This window comes from Vanessa atalanta, chromosome 24 (genome assembly GCF_905147765.1).
Source record: "Vanessa atalanta chromosome 24, ilVanAtal1.2, whole genome shotgun sequence".
Lineage (NCBI taxonomy): Eukaryota > Metazoa > Arthropoda > Insecta > Lepidoptera > Nymphalidae > Vanessa > Vanessa atalanta.
Genome location: NC_061894.1, coordinates 6,225,098 through 6,241,205, shown reverse-complemented (window position 1 = coordinate 6,241,205; position 16,108 = coordinate 6,225,098). Strand labels below are relative to the sequence as shown.

Here is a 16,108-nt window from a genome sequence, read left to right as displayed (position 1 = left end):
GTATTTTTTTAGAGCCATGTAATTTGGTGAGTATGTTCATTTTATTGAGTAGACTAAAGAAGGAATTTTGGCAATTTTACCCTTAAGGAGGTGATAGGTGTAGGAAGTCATTTTTTAAGTTAAAACATGTAACTTTATTTTTAGGATACTAATTAAAAATGAGTAGATACGTATTAAAGCGTTTCTGGATATTCTACCCTAAGAGGTGAAATACACACCAATGTGGTATTTCAAGTTAATTTGTAAATATATTCAACGCGAGCCAAGCCGCCGGCAACAGGTTCACTCAGGCTGCAACAAAACGAGTCCACCCTGTCGGCTATGACGTTGAGGGTACGTAACGTGCGCGTCAGTGGCGCCTCCTTGAGCAACTTGGTTCGTCCGTTGGGGACCGACTTAATAAAGTATCTGGGGCGCACAGACTCAACAGTCTTAATACATTAGCATTATGGACTACGCCTCTCAATTACTTTTTTTTGTTTAATGGCATTGGTTGGCGTACGAGCATATGGGCCACCTGATGGTAAGTGGTCACCACCGCCCATAGACAAAGGCGCTGTAACAAATATTAACAATTTCTAACATCACCTATGCGCCACCAACCTCGGGAACTAAGATGTTATGTTCCTTGTGCCTGTGATTACACTGGCTCACTCACCCTTCTAACCGGAACACAACAATACAGAGTACTGTTATTTGGCTGTAGAATATCTGATGAGTGGGTGGTACCTACCCAGAGGAGCTTGCACAAAGCCCTACCACCAAGTATATACCTGAAAAACATAGATTATAAGCGCTAGCTCTCTCCTTACCCTTAGCTCAAGAATTGTCTACGATATGTGTTTTAAAAATTTATGGATATAAGTTTCGATAGTTTTGAAGACGTATCCATGACAAATTAATAATTTTAAGAGCTCGATACTCCTATATCCATTACTGATGTACAATAATGATTTTTTGGGTGTATACATAAGTGTATATGTCTGTACGTGCAGGCTTAGAGGATAAAACTCGTTGATCGTAACTTTGATAGTATATCGCTGAATCTTTACTAGTTTGATTTGTGTTAATAATTCACCTCGCGGTTGATATTGAAGGAGACTATTGGAAGGAAAACTGCATATTTATCAAAAAATACTTGTCAACATGTGTTTTGAAATCGGCTGATACAATCTTAGATCGGTGCGTTTATATAAACTTTATAATTTTTTATAAAAGTTGTACTCTTATAAAAACTGATCCAGTTGAACTGCGGCTTTGCCTGTATTATTTATTTATATGTTTTTACTATTGACAGTATAGATCAATGTTCATTATGTATATACGATATGAGTATGTATGTATATGTTTTTTTATAGTTTTATATATAAGTATGTACATTACATACATATATTGTTACGTATTGTTAATTAATTATTAATTACCGCCTTCATGGTTTTCTGTTTGACCTAAAAGTTAACTGGCAGAGAATGCCTTCAGGCATTAAGTCCGCCTTTTGTCCCATTTATTTTGAAGTCAGTAAAGTATTTATATAAATAAATATATTCTAAAGGAGGAGCCTATGTCCTTCCCGGGACTGGAACTATCTCCATACAGGATTTCATCTAAATCGGTTCAGCGGTTGAAGAGGTAACAGACAGAGTAACTTTCGATATAATATCAGTATAGTTTTGTTCGCTAGTATTATTATCACTGAATAATAATACGTTTTTTTTTATTAAATAAAGTGTTTTGTCCTTGTATTAAAGATTATTAAATTCTGTTTCTTAAAACCCGTGTGTGTTATCATTCTTTTGCGTATCGTGTCTTGCGAAACAGTAAAGTGGTTATAAAGGACTATCGACCCGCCCCGCCTTCGCATGGGTTCAATTTGTTCATAAAGAAAATAATATGATATTATTATACAGAGTTATTGGTAATTCGACGTATTAGGAGGTAATAGGGGTACTATTTGCGATAATTTTAACCCCCATATGCATGATGCAACAGTTAACCATTTTTGAGTTATCACGTTTTTTAGATTTTTTTCAAAATAAGTCAAAAATGCAACTACAAAAATGTATTGAAAAAAACGTATCAATTAAAATCATTTTTTTCTTCAGATTTATAAAAACGATTAAACACTGGTAAATAACCAGTGTTAATGCTAGAACAATAATGATCGGTCCAAATTTAAAAATGCGAGACGGATAACGATATTATTTTAATATTTTTTTTTTTTACTATTTTTTCCACAAAAATGCCTAAAAAACAAAAAAAAAAAACGTTATCAACTTGTCCTGCAGATTATTTTAAAAATATTTCCGTGTTCTTAGCTCTCTAAAAATTATTATTTTTATACAGAACTAGGAACTTATTTCAAAGCATAAAATGACCACAAAGGACGCTGGTGGTATAAATATAATTGAACTCAAGAATATTGTAGCTTTCTACCACAGAAAAAAAAAGATTTGTATCTATTCCGGTTTAGTTACGGAGATTACCACTTACAAACAAACAAATTTTACCTATTCATAATATAAGTATGAATGATTCCAGTTAGTTAGTTTTAGTTTTAGTAATGACATCAATCGTCTCGCAGGTAAACTGTGTGTGGGAGTTGTCAATTGTTTAATGTTGCACGTCCTCGAGCGTACTTGGCGAGTGTACGTTTCCACGAAGATTGTAGGTGTATAATATACAAGTTGTCGCCCGCGGCTCTGTTTGCGTTTTAGGGGTCGATCGTAAAGTTTTAGGTATGAAAAAACCTATGACTTTCCTTAAGGTTCAAGCTCGCTTAATACCAAATTTCATCAAGGTGATTCAATTAAAAACACAAACTTCTTACCCCCGTTTTATCCCCCTTAAGGATGGAGCTTTAGTCAGTTGGGCCGTTAAAGAGCACAGACAGACAGATAGACAAAGAGTTACTTTCGCATTTGTAATATTAGTATAGGTTATATAAGAAATTGCGATCGATTAATACTGGGTAGGGACTCGTATGGTAAATAATTCTACGTGAATCGTTTGGAATGTATAATATATTTTGTACATTGTTTAATGTAATGAGAGCCGAGATGGCCCAGTGGTTAGAACGCGTGCATCTTAACCGATGTTTTCGGGTTCAAACTCAGGCAAGCACCACTGAATTTCATGTGCTTAATTTGTGTTTATAATTCATCTCGTCCTCGGCGGTGAAGGAAAACCTGCATGTGTCTAATTTCAACGATATTCTGGCCTTCGTGATCTATTTTCTAAATTTCGTATGTTGTCAGTCTACGTGGCGAATCAAATACACAACATTCTTTATTCAAGTAGGCAGTAGGACTTTTGACTCGTCACGTTACAGTGTCGAATTAAATGTAAAGCCACCGCCGCTACGGAAAGTAGAGAACCGAGAGGAACCGTCAATAAACTCAGTACTCTTTTCCACAATTTTAATAAAATAATATGTCAATAGAGTACAATTAATTTCTATATGTAGGTATATCTTGTCTGGAAATCAGCAAATATTAAGTCTACGCTTTTTTATCGTTAATATGTTCTTGTACACCACAAACAAGAATACAGTTTTCTTAGGATTAACAAAAAAAAAAAAACAAAAACAAATATAGAAATAATGCTTAAAACAAAAATATATCCAATTATATGTGTGTACAATGTGCGGACTTATGGCTAATTAGCCATCTCTTCCAAACCATCCGATCTGAGAGAGATTTTTTAAAACCATCGGAATAGGCGGTGCCGTCATATTACATACAAATATTTACACACTAATACTTATACTTATAATATGCCTTATTTGTCAATGTTTTTTGACATTAGATTTAAGTTTTTTTAATCGGGTTTAATACAAAATAGCCGTAGACTCCTATGTATAGATTTAAATAATGTTGAACGTTGATTTTGTATTGTTTCAGAGTTTTTATCAGCATGTGTTCAACGGCTGCTACGCGGTGCTTCTGTTCATAGTGGTCATATTCTTTCTCATTTACGGAGTTGAAGTATACTTTAAGGTAAGATATAAGTGTCTTGCTTAGAATATAAGGCCACAGACCCTGAGGTCTCCGTTAATTTTTTTTGATTTTCCATACGAATAATTTGTTCTCAATTCATTCATATTTATTTTTCAATAGTGCAATGGTTTATGGACCGCCTAGCGATGTAAAAGTCGCGGGATCAATACTGATCTATCGGTCTATTGTCGTATCCACTCCTAACACAAGTGATAAGCTTTAAATGAGGGGTTAATAGGTATATTAGTAATTCCTTAATTAATTCGAGGCATTGATACTTTTATTTAAAAAATAAAAAATCATAAGTACACAGAGTCATTCATTTTTTTTAATGTAATATGTAGGTGGACCGGCAAATCGACCACCTGATGTTAATTGGTCACCTCCGCCCATAGACATCGGCGCTGTTGGAAATATTAACCATCCCTTACGTCGCCAATGCGCCACCAACCTTGGGAACTAAGATGTTATGTCCCTTGTGCCTGTGGTTACACTCACTCACCTTTTAAAAACTGAACACAAAAATACCAAGTATAGTTGTTTCGCGGCAGAATATCCGATGGTTTAAATAATATATTTTAATCGTTATAAATTATAAAAAGGTCGTATAGACAATAAATGGCAAACAAAAGTTACCTTTATGGTTACAATCAAGAATAATATCTATTTGTCCCGTATGTGGTCTGCCTGAGGACGCACTAATGTTCCATTGTTGAATTTTATGTCTATGGAGTTGAGAAGTGTTAACGAATTCTAAACTTTATGACATTATATTAGGGTTTAGTTTTGTTTTGTCGTAAAATGATCGATGATCTTGTAGTTGTCATTTTAGTGGTCTCTTAATTATTACTATTAATTAGTTCATTGAGCTGTTTTCGGTAATGTGTTTCGTACGAATGTTTTGTCAAAACAACTTTATCGTCTTAAGCAGGGATTACTAAACATTCCGCCAAAGTTTACTAGGAATATAAAATAAATTCATTTTGACAATGTTGTTTAATATTTGAATACAGTCTAAATCTTGTTGACTAGGTTTGAAATTAATTTTAAGTTTGCAATAATTTATTTCAGCTTCGAGGAGAATTTCTCAGGGAGACGAAGGTCTGCACGATAATATCACCACGACCCGGTCCGTCCACGGCCGCCGAGGGTGACGATGTGCAGGACACGCTCGTCACTAAACAGGTGAATTATTCTAGTAAAATCTAGAAACTATAATGGAAATGATATTTAATATTTGGTATTGTGGTTCGTCGGTGATGAAGTGACTAAATGTTAGAAAGACTTACTATTGCATTCGTAATGTACAATAATATTATAAATGTGTAAGTAACTCTGTCTGTCTGTTTGTTACACTTTCACGGCGAAATCACTGAACCGAATTTGATGAAATTTAGTATGAAGCAAGCTTGGACTTTGAGCTTGAAGGATAGGATTTTTTTAATACCTAAACCGTATGACTGCCACCCCTCAAGGATGATGAATATCCTTTTCCGCGACTGAAACTCACCACACGAAATCTCACCACACGAAATCTCACCACACGAAATCTCACCTATATCTGTGATTTTTATCTTATTTTTTTTTTATGCCTAACACACAACGGATAGATCGTAAAACGCGATCGAAGTCGACAACTAGTAAACTAGGTATATATCTATATGTTTTTTTTTGTTTAGGGTATTCAAACAGATCTGGCCGATTCGGATGGCTCCGTGGATCCAAGATCAGTGAATCACTCGCAGTTGCACCAGTCACGCGTCGGCCTGGTCAGCCAGGCGCTGATGCTCATCCTAATCGCTGGTTTCCTGGCTTCGGAGACTTTGAGCGAATTCTGGAAGACCAAGTAAGTTATACATTGTTAATTTGTTCTAGTCATTACGAACTAAAATAAAACTTTTTTTTTAATTTAAGGTTTCACCTATTAATGTTGTATAGTTAAATAATGTTATCTCTTATTATAGTTTATCTCTTTCTTTCATTGTTGATATGACATATGTAAGAAGATGACAGATAGATAGACCGAACAATATTATAGAAGTAAAACTATTAGTGATTATTTTATATTTATTGACGTTTAATATCTACTTATCCAGTGTTCTAATTCAAATTAGATTAATGTGTTTCGCTTTCTACAATCTAACATGGTCTCACTGGTTTAAAGTTCGTCCTGACTTCAATAACCGGGTCGGGCGAAAATAGTCTTCATACACATTTTCAGTAAAAGCTTGGAATTCGTAAGTGTAAGCATGGGAATGTCTCGGCTACAGACAAACAAAGTGTGGACACACTTGTGCAGTTTAATAGTTTTGTTCTGCACGGTTAGCTTGTCTCCCTTTATTGGTCACAGTAACAGGCTGTAAATTCCCCACTACTGGGCTAAGTCCTCTTCCCCCTTTGAGGAGAAAGTTAGGGGCTTATTCGACCACGCTGCTCAAATGCGGGTTGATGGATACACGTCATGTGGCAGAATTTCGTTGAAATTAGACACATGCAGGTTTCCTTACGATGTTTTTCTTCACCGCCGAGCGCGAGATACATTATTAACACAGATTTATTAAAGGAAAATTCAGAGGTGCTTGCATTGTTTTGAACCCGTAATAATCGGTTAAGTGCACGTGATCTGACCACTGGCCCATCTCGGCTCTGTTTATTGGTCGCCGTCGTCAAATGCTGTCGCAAAGATTGACTCCATCATATTACAATAATAACAAATTACACCAATTATATTTATGATAATTTATCTATTTATAAGGAGGGGGAAGGGGGTAATACGATATTAATAAACAGTGATTAATGACTATGATCAATTGAACTCAAGCTGTTCGATAATTTGTCACACTGTCTCAGTATTCTCGACAGTTTCATGGCGATCAGTGCTGTATATGTGTATGTTTCCATTCGTAGAGTGCCAGTCGTATCCCGGAACTGGCACGACGTGGTGTTCCGCCTGGCCGAGATCGGTGTCGCGCTATGGTTCCCCTGCGTGCTGTGGAACTGCATGGCGCCCGAGCGGCTCTGGTTGCTAAACCCGCGACGGTTGCTCGCGCGGCAGCTCGACGAGGCTCGACTATCGGACCTTCTCGCGCACAAGCTACCCACGGATAGCAAGGTAATTAATTAACATCTAATTTTATTTATCGTGCAAAGCAAGCGATCGAGTGAGTCAGGCATGCATCCTTCCGTCAATACTGTGTGGGGATCAGCGTGTTTACTCGACTGCGGCCTACCCCCCCCCCCCCCCCGCGATCGTGAATATGTCTTAGGATACAATATTTTCGTTGATCCCTTTAAACACTAGATCACTAATCCTTCTTTGAGTATACTAATCAAAATCAAAATATTCTTTACTGAAGTAGACTCTTAAAGTCACTTTTGAATCGTCATGTTAAATGTAAATGTAAAGCTACCTGGGGAAAGTAGATTGTACTTAGAAGAACCAACAAGAAACTGAGTAGTTACTCTTTTCCACATTTTAAAAATCTATCAATTGATAAAAACGATTGAATAACCTTTAATCGTATAATTTTTAATTACAAGCATAATAGTTATATGTTGACATCTTGGGCGATAGTCAGGTCAAATCTACTAACAGATCGCCTCTTCATCGCGTTCGAATCGAATCGGTATCGTTGCCGTTCCTATTCTTCTAACACAACGATTCAGTTGCGGTACATTCGAAATTAGATCGGTATATTTATCAAAACTGTACACGAATTACAGGACATGGTTATCCTAATTCGATAATACGGCACGTTTAATAACAATATTTGAAATAAGTCACTATAGCCTATTTCAATGGGAGTGGGAAAAAAGATAAACAAACCTTAGATTTACGTATTTCATGCGATTTGCTAATAACCCAGCTATATTGTGCACTACTGAGAGTTCATGATGAATATATCTTTACTTATAATACAACACTATTGCACTTAACTACTTATTACCAATTTAATTTTACTTCCAAAATTCCGATTACAGTTTCGTCGACTATAACAGATGAATCAAGCTCTCGACCAATGATATCGCGTCAATTTGCTGTCAAATGTTGTTCGTTTGGCCTTTTTCCTGTTATGGTTGGAATAGAGTATACTTTATATAAGATAAATTCCAGATGTCTATCTTTGAGAGCTCAGTCAGGCTCAATCGGAGTCGTATCGTATCGTAGCTGATATAAGTAGAATTAACAACGGAATAAACTCAAACTCAAATTCCTTTATTCAACATAGAAGCATTACACTTTCTTATTGATGGTCAAATTAAACACTACCACCGGTTCGGAAAAAGGAACACCTTGACCTGAGAAGAACCGGCGAAAGAAACTCAGCAGGTCTTTTTTTTTGTCAAATTAGTTACATACATAATTGTATATGAATAGAAACAGCCAGGTGGCGATCGTTTCATTCCCAAGGTGTGCTTTCAAACATAAACTCACTAATTGTATAGTAACCTTTAGCACACAAGCGTTCCTTAACATTTTTTTTTTTTACTTTGGCATCAGAAGCATTTTGAACAGTTTCTGGAATCCTGTTGTAGTAGCGTATACATTGAAAGAGTTACTGACTCTATGCAGTACTCTATGGTCGATCAAGAGACGACTAATACATCTAAACGTTGTCTCGTTGATTAAATAGTTCATTAGTGTAAAAGTCTTAATTACAAACAGATAACAAGAAACATTTAAATACTAAAATGTTTATTTAATCTGTGATAAAGAATAGCTGAGTTACTTGTTTGTTATTCCATGATATGACGATTCAAACGTGCTTGTGTGTGCAAACTTAGAAGGCTTGGTAGTAAGGCTTCGTGCGAGCCTGTCTGGGTACCATTCCCTCCTTATATATTCTACCACCAAGCAGTTAGCTTATCGTATCGGTGTGTACGTTTGTAACTACAGGCACAAGGAACTTAACATCTCTGACCCAATGGCTATCTAAGGAATGGTGAATATTTCTTAAAGTACCAAAGTCTAAGTGGTATGTGCTACCAGCGGTAACCATTTACCAACAAGTGGTACATTTAACCGTTCGCCTATTTTATAAAAAAGTGTGCAAGAGCGTACTGGTTTGAATTTCAGTTTATTTAAAACAGTTTCGATCGTAAACTCATTAACACCCGCGATAATATCATTGTTATTTACAAAATAATGTATTTATAGATTAGTTTATGTTAATAATTAAATGCGACGTTAATAACTCGCTTATCTCGGAACGAACGCGATACAATTACACGTATTTGTAAACATTGGTTCATATCAGGTCATGCGTTCCTAATGATTCAATTGCAGATTTGAAACTGGATCTATAAGTGAGATCTTTTTTTTACGTTATTTTCTCGTTGAAACTTTGTTACGAATCTTATACAATTTACGTTACCGTAACGTAACGTTTTCGATAGTTACTACCACTTAACTAATCAACGACATACTGCAATGTGCCTAGATTTAGATTACATAGGTTCCTACAATAGTATTGGTTTCACGTGATATTGTGTTTATAATAACTTTGCCTGGTTTGAGATTCAATGCGTCCTTTGAAGGGATTTGTTGTCGTTTATTGTTCATGAGGCTTGGAAACTTGGCTGACTGTTTTGGTTAAAAATTGGGCGTATAAAATGTCGCTCGATTTTATACAAAGTATGTTTCATTTTCATTGTTAGGTTTATTTATGTCTTCAGCTTTAACGCTTCTTGTATCGTTCGTTTCTGTTTTCGCTATTGCGTTGTATGTCACATGTGTTGGTACAAATGATTTGGATGATATTTTTCCAAATAAGCCAACGTTAAAATCAATATGACTTCCCAGAATGTGGTGGAGTTTGTCCAACTTTCGTGGCGCGTAAAGGCGCAATTTGTAATGGAGCTGTACCAATATTGGCGTTTGGCTCTTTGGAATGTTTTTTACGCGACGTATCTTTATACCATTCCCGTGAAGTCTATTGAAGATAAGTCTACGTCGGTGAGTGTGTTATTCTATACGTCTCGACGTTTTATCGATATTTTCAAACATTGGAAAGTGAAAATGAATTTGTATTTGGAATTTGTGGATGGTCGTTTTGTGTTTTTTGTATCTGTGCACTAACCTGTGGACTAAACTAATGTTAAACAACTAATAAAGCCATGAAATTTATAACATATTAGGCATTTTCTTTTAACTTCAACCTTAGACCAGATAAACTGATTGGAACCGCTTTAAAGTGGATTTGAGTTGTCTTAAACTTATAGAGTTAGAAACTTCATTGTTCTAATCGCGAGGTTAACTCTCCAGAATGTGGAAACTGATTCGCTCGTGGGCAGCGTCGGCTCGAGCCGCGACTGCTGGATCTGCTACGACAGCGCGAGACCGGAGCCGCTCATCACGCCGTGTCGCTGCACCGGCGACGTGGCCGCCGTGCACCACGACTGCTTGAGGAGGTGGCTCGTGGAGGTACGCACTTACGATTGTCACGCTTTTACGATTACCAACTGTCCGGTCGGACTTCCAACGTGTAAAATTAATACTAAGTTTACCCCTCCCCCTCATTTGTGTACTGGCGACCAGTAATCATCAGGTGCCAGATTTCCAATCATTTAAAAAAAGTTACCGAAATGGTGTAAAGAGAACGTTATTTATAATATTTAAAATGAATAATGTCTTCACGTTAAATTTTGAAAGTAATAAATTTATGAATGTTTCAGAGCGCTGCGAGCCCTGATGGATTAAAATGCAAAGTTTGCAACACTCCATATATCGTGCAGGAAACGAACAGGTGGGGTATTAAAACAATTCATGTTCATGTAAATTTCTTAAGTCGACAATTTATTTTGTAAACATTCTTTGGTAATATAAGCTCTTGTGTGTATAATATGTGTACATTAAGTTTTCCACTTGGTTTTGGTTGAAGTTAACTAGCTTGTTGTTTTTTTTATTTAAAAATGTCATTTCAAATCACTTTAAGTTGTCAACAAGAAAAATATGTTGTTATTTTTTTTTTCAAACAATATAGATATTGCCACTATTTTAATGGTAATGTAGACATCAGTAGTAGATATAAAAAATATATAATAGTTTTAAATTAATCTCTGCTAGTCAGTGAACAATATCGAATCGAAATTCAAATGTATTCATTAACAATATTTTTTTATTGTACATTTAACGTCACTACAAAATGTACTACGAGTGTTTGTGACGTCACTAACGTTTCTAAACTAAATAACATCGGCCGCACGTCGCGGCGGCAAGTAGAACACAGTGACGTCACATGCGCTCGGTGACCGGTGGTTTATGAGTGCGTGCGCGTGCAGGGTGGAGTGGCAGCGCGGCTTCACGTGCGGCGCGTGGCTGCGCACGGGGCTGAGCGTGGCGTGCGTGTGCGGCGCGGCGGGCGGCGCGTGGGTGCTGGTGCAGCTGTTCCCGTCGCCCGTGCCGCGCGTGCTGGCCGCCGGCGCCGCGCTGCTCGTGTGCTACGTCGCCGTGAGGTACTCGCGTGCACTTATCGGCTATCTGACACTTTGTTTTCCGATTTAGGTCCCCCGAGGAAACTCAACTTAGACACTCACTATGATCCACCAAAAACACGACTCAAAAAAAAGATGTTTTTAAATTGGCCTATTAAAAAAATGTATACCCATGTCATGTCATTGATGAATAAGGCATATTAATACGAGATTATATTATTGATTTGATTTTTAGGCAGATACATATATAAATTTATTTGTACTTTACTGACTTTGTAATTAAAATGTTGGAAAAGCGTAACTACGGAGTTCCTATCCGGTTGTTTTCGGTAGCAGTAGCTTCACATTTAATCCAACACAGTATAACGACGACAAGAGTTCCTTTATGAATAGAGACTATTTTGCTTTTACTAAAGTAAAACTACTCTCTGTCATCAGGTTCCTGGGCATGAACACGGTGACGGCGTATCAGCGAGCGAAGGTATCCTCGCTGAAGATTCTCACCGATCCGGTCGACCTGATGTCGGAACAGAGCCAGCTGTCCACCATCAGCAGGACGGTCACCGTCGAAATAGCATCGAAGGCGATTCTCGATCAGGCCTTGAAGGGCGATGTGAAGTAGTTCCACGGAATCGACGCTGCGGAGGTTAAAAAGTGATCTTGAACTGTCCCTTGTGTGACGTTGTCAATACATCGAACGAACTATAAGTACAGTGAAAATTAAAGTGAATTCTGTTTGAAACGATGAAATTTAAGTAAATGACGCGTTGCATATTCATAGAGAACTCAAAACTTTCAATATTCATATTCTAACGATTACAGTTACATGTGATTGTCGAAAAGCGTCGTAAGAACAGTTACCGGCCATTAGCGATGTGTACCGTTGGAGTAATAAGTGTTGTGATGTGTTTGTATCAAGTACAAAGGATGGCGTCAATTGTTGTTAAATAGACGCATCTGAGGATAGTATATTTTTTATAGATTACGTCCCAGTAATATATCGAATAGATATAGACTGTTCTGGAACGAAATATTTGTTGCCAAAATTCAATAGACTTCGTATTTAATGTAATTTACATTGTATATCCCAACGGCAGGAGTAGTAGAGTTAATCAAACCTTAGATATGAATTACAAACAGTTCTTGATAAATATATACTTATTTATATTTAAAACATATTTCCATTTTAATTTTTACTTCCACAATCTCGATAACAACTTCTCCAACATTCAAAATCCAGCTTTTCACGAATCTACAATGAATACGGCATTGTTTAGATCTCAAACAATGATGTCAAGTGAACTTCAAAGTTTATCGATCTTTACTGCTCCTGCCATTGAAATCGACTATATCGAACTGTGCGTTCTTGATACTTGTACAATTGTACGTTATTTTGTCAAATCTGAGCTATTTTTTTTGTTGATTGTATATATCTATCCGTTATAATGCAAATGATTAATTTAATTAAAAGTTACAGTAATACTAAAAATGGAATATATAAAAGTTCATAGATTTTGTACTATTAAAATACATCCTACGTTGAAGTGCCAGTTAAAAAGTCTCGAAGACATTTTAAAATGTTTGAAAAAAGCCATTTTAAGCAGAGCAAGCTTTTTTTTATAGTAGCAACATTTAAAACACAGTAATTATTTCTCTTTTATAAATGTTTAGTTTGATATAGTTTCATGATTTCTCTCTTATCTACGCTCAGATTAAAGTATTGAATTTTAAACAGCGAACGGATTTAATAACTATTAAATGTAAACGTAATGCTGTATCCAAGTATTCATTGATTTATTCCAAGTGTCGTCGTCCTGCATTCAAAACGACGTAAATGCATTTTTTTACATTATACCAAAACTGTCGCGAAGTTTGCTCCTTAATCAAAATTGCCGTCATTGACTTTTCCCAAAGTTCTCATAGCTATATATCAGGTTTCAGTATAAGTAGATTCGATTCACAGCTTCACGCGCTTGAAATTTATACTATTGACTTGATAAGCGGGAATTTTGTATATCGTCAACAATATAACCTTAAACGACGTTCAAATAATTTCTATCAATGGCGTAATAGTACGAAGTTATAGGTACGATCCTGTCCCCATTGGGCCATTGTCGTCCCCACTCCTAGCACAAGCTTAGTTGGAGGGGATAGGAATATTAGAAATTCCTTAAAAATGGGCTAATTTTTTTGCTGTTTTAATTGCAGGACGACGATGTAATTTTTTGTTATAAAGACATTCTTCCTTGTGATATATATTATATGATTAAATATTGATAAATTTTTCGTAATAAACACCATATCATAAAGCGCTTTACACTAAACATTTCAATATATATTCCTATGAAATAAATGGGAACGAATGGCAATAATCAGTCTGTCTGAATACTTAGAGTTTATTTAAAACATATCCGCTATTAAATGTATATTTATTAAGGTGATGTCAGACTTGATAAGAATTTTGTCTCTGAGCCGATCGTGTACATTTTATTCATTATGTACATAAGTCATCCGCAACACCTCCAATGAGATGGTACAATAATATTGATAAGGATTATCGTATCGTATCAAATATACAAATAGTTGTCTTTATCGACTATCCGTTATTGAGTAAATTTAAGTTTTTACCATAGATAGAATTGACTGAGCTTTCTCTATCCCGTAAATGAATATAATAACTGTGTGAGGAAGGTAACATGATCGTGACTATTTGTCAATTCAATTTTATGAGTCTATTCTTGTCTATGGCTAAAATAAATTTTTATACCTAATCACATCACATAAATTCTAGTTAGACTTATTCTAAAGATTCCATGTTTTTTTTTCTATAATTATGAATATTAAAAAATAATTTTAAAAGAGGCTCGTAATTATATTTATACAAATTAGATTTACATTACTCTTAATGAAACATTTATTTTAAATACTTAATATAATAAAATTATTTGATTTTTAAATTAATAAACTTTAAAAATAATTTGCAAATAAGACAATGGGATATTTGTGCCACAAACATCAGTGCCAATTAGCTGAAATGGTATTATAAGGTTCAAAACAAACCGTGTACAGTATGAGAGCATTTAATAAAGTCAATTTAAATACAAAGTTAAAATAAATTAAGAATATTTATAAAATTGTCTGAATAATCTGTGCCCTATTGACACAACCTAAAGCCAGCAAAGAATTAAGTCTTTTGTTAATAGTAATTCATATAACATTAAAAAAAACTAACGAGGCACTGAACTTTAAATATAATTACACAAATATACCCTTTTTGGTGCAAATTATAATTAATTCCATTTAAAAAAAGGTTTGCATTTTTTGAGTTATGTAATCTTTTGTCATAACGTAATAATACTGTAAATCGTAATTAAAAATAATGATTAATTTATTAATAATTAAAAGTAATAGATTCATTTGGAATATTATTTATTAAAATGTTAGCGAACTGTTGTTTTGGCGCCATTTTTTTTTCGGATATTCTAGATATTCTATAATCTGTGCAGTGACGTATGTACAGTAAACTCTCGGTTATCTGTGGAATTAGATTGCGCGGGAAACGCGTGTAATTTAAAACAAACGAAAATTAAGACCATTTTTTAGCAATAACAATAAATTAGCTTAAATACAAAGTTATTTTTAATTTTAAACAAGAAAAACGTCTTGGTATCCATTACTATTAAAATAAAAGCGAAATATAGTGTTTATAATATGTATATCGTAAAAAAATCCGCAAAAATAATGTGAATTATTCTTCCATGGAGATTCGAGAGCTTGCTAATGTTTTATAGAAAAAATCACAAAATGCAATTGTCAAAACATTGTTGTAAAAACATTATGTAATAGGAATACGTAGATATGTATTAATAATATTGGTATATAAATATCGTAAGTTGCAATAAACATGTAGTTTAAATTTTTTCGATCTCTATTCTTTTAAATATGGAAATAATGTATGTATAATATAAGGATTTCCAGTATTTCTGTTCATTTGGACTGTCTCGACGATACAAAAATAAATTTGTTCAATAGTATTCGTTGATTGTAGTTTTATTTTCCTTATTTCGAAATCTATATACGTATAATAAAAGTGGAGTGCCTGTCTGTAATATTAATAACCGCTTTTTACGGTACATTTACCAAAATAACGATTTTTTTTTAAATTTTTGTCTGTCTGTCTGTTTATTCCGGCTAAACTCTGGAACGGCTGGACCGATTTTGACGGGACTTTCATTGGCAAATAGCTGATGTAATAAGGAGTAACATACGCTACTTTTATTTTAGAAATATATAAAAAATAATAATAAAGTCACGCTGCAATCTCCAATTACCGCGCGCAGCCCTCGCGCATACCATCACTCCGGCGTCACGGTTGGTGCCTCCCACCAACACAGCACGGCACAGCTAGTAAAAATATAAAAAAAAAAACTATTTTGTGATTCAAATTTTTTCCTCCTTAAATTACTATGTTAATATTATCTACCCGCTGTGATTTAAATCATCTGATTCTTCGACCTACGCCCCAGTAACGAAATTGAACGGTACTAAATTAGTAATATACTTTTTTATGATATAGATAGGCGGACAAGTAAATGGGCTACTTGATGGTAAAAGGTCAACACAGTCTATAGACAATAGCGCTGTAAGAAATATTAACCATTCCTTACATCACCAATGAC

The 16,108-nt window shown here is 35.1% G+C and overlaps 1 protein-coding gene across 4 annotated transcripts in view; it reads left to right on the top strand.

Annotated features, from left to right (window-relative positions):
* The window catches only part of LOC125073270, a 100,738-nt gene extending 85,275 nt beyond the window's left edge, over positions 1 to 15,463 (top strand). For 2 of the 4 annotated variants that reach the window (XM_047684021.1, XM_047684022.1), the window contains exons 6-13: positions 3,900 to 3,995; positions 5,067 to 5,180; positions 5,675 to 5,841; positions 6,903 to 7,107; positions 10,261 to 10,419; positions 10,671 to 10,741; positions 11,277 to 11,450; positions 11,868 to 15,463. In XM_047684021.1, the coding sequence (XP_047539977.1) occupies positions 3,900 to 3,995; positions 5,067 to 5,180; positions 5,675 to 5,841; positions 6,903 to 7,107; positions 10,261 to 10,419; positions 10,671 to 10,741; positions 11,277 to 11,450; positions 11,868 to 12,051 (1,170 nt within the window). In that variant the 3' untranslated portion in view covers positions 12,052 to 15,463. Of the gene's footprint in view, positions 1 to 3,899; positions 3,996 to 5,066; positions 5,181 to 5,674; positions 5,842 to 6,902; positions 7,108 to 9,798; positions 10,090 to 10,260; positions 10,420 to 10,670; positions 10,742 to 11,276; positions 11,451 to 11,867 lie in introns of those variants that run through there. The other 2 variants (XR_007120039.1, XM_047684023.1) reach the window with 2 other exon arrangements.
* The last annotated feature ends 645 nt before the right edge of the window (positions 15,464 to 16,108 follow it).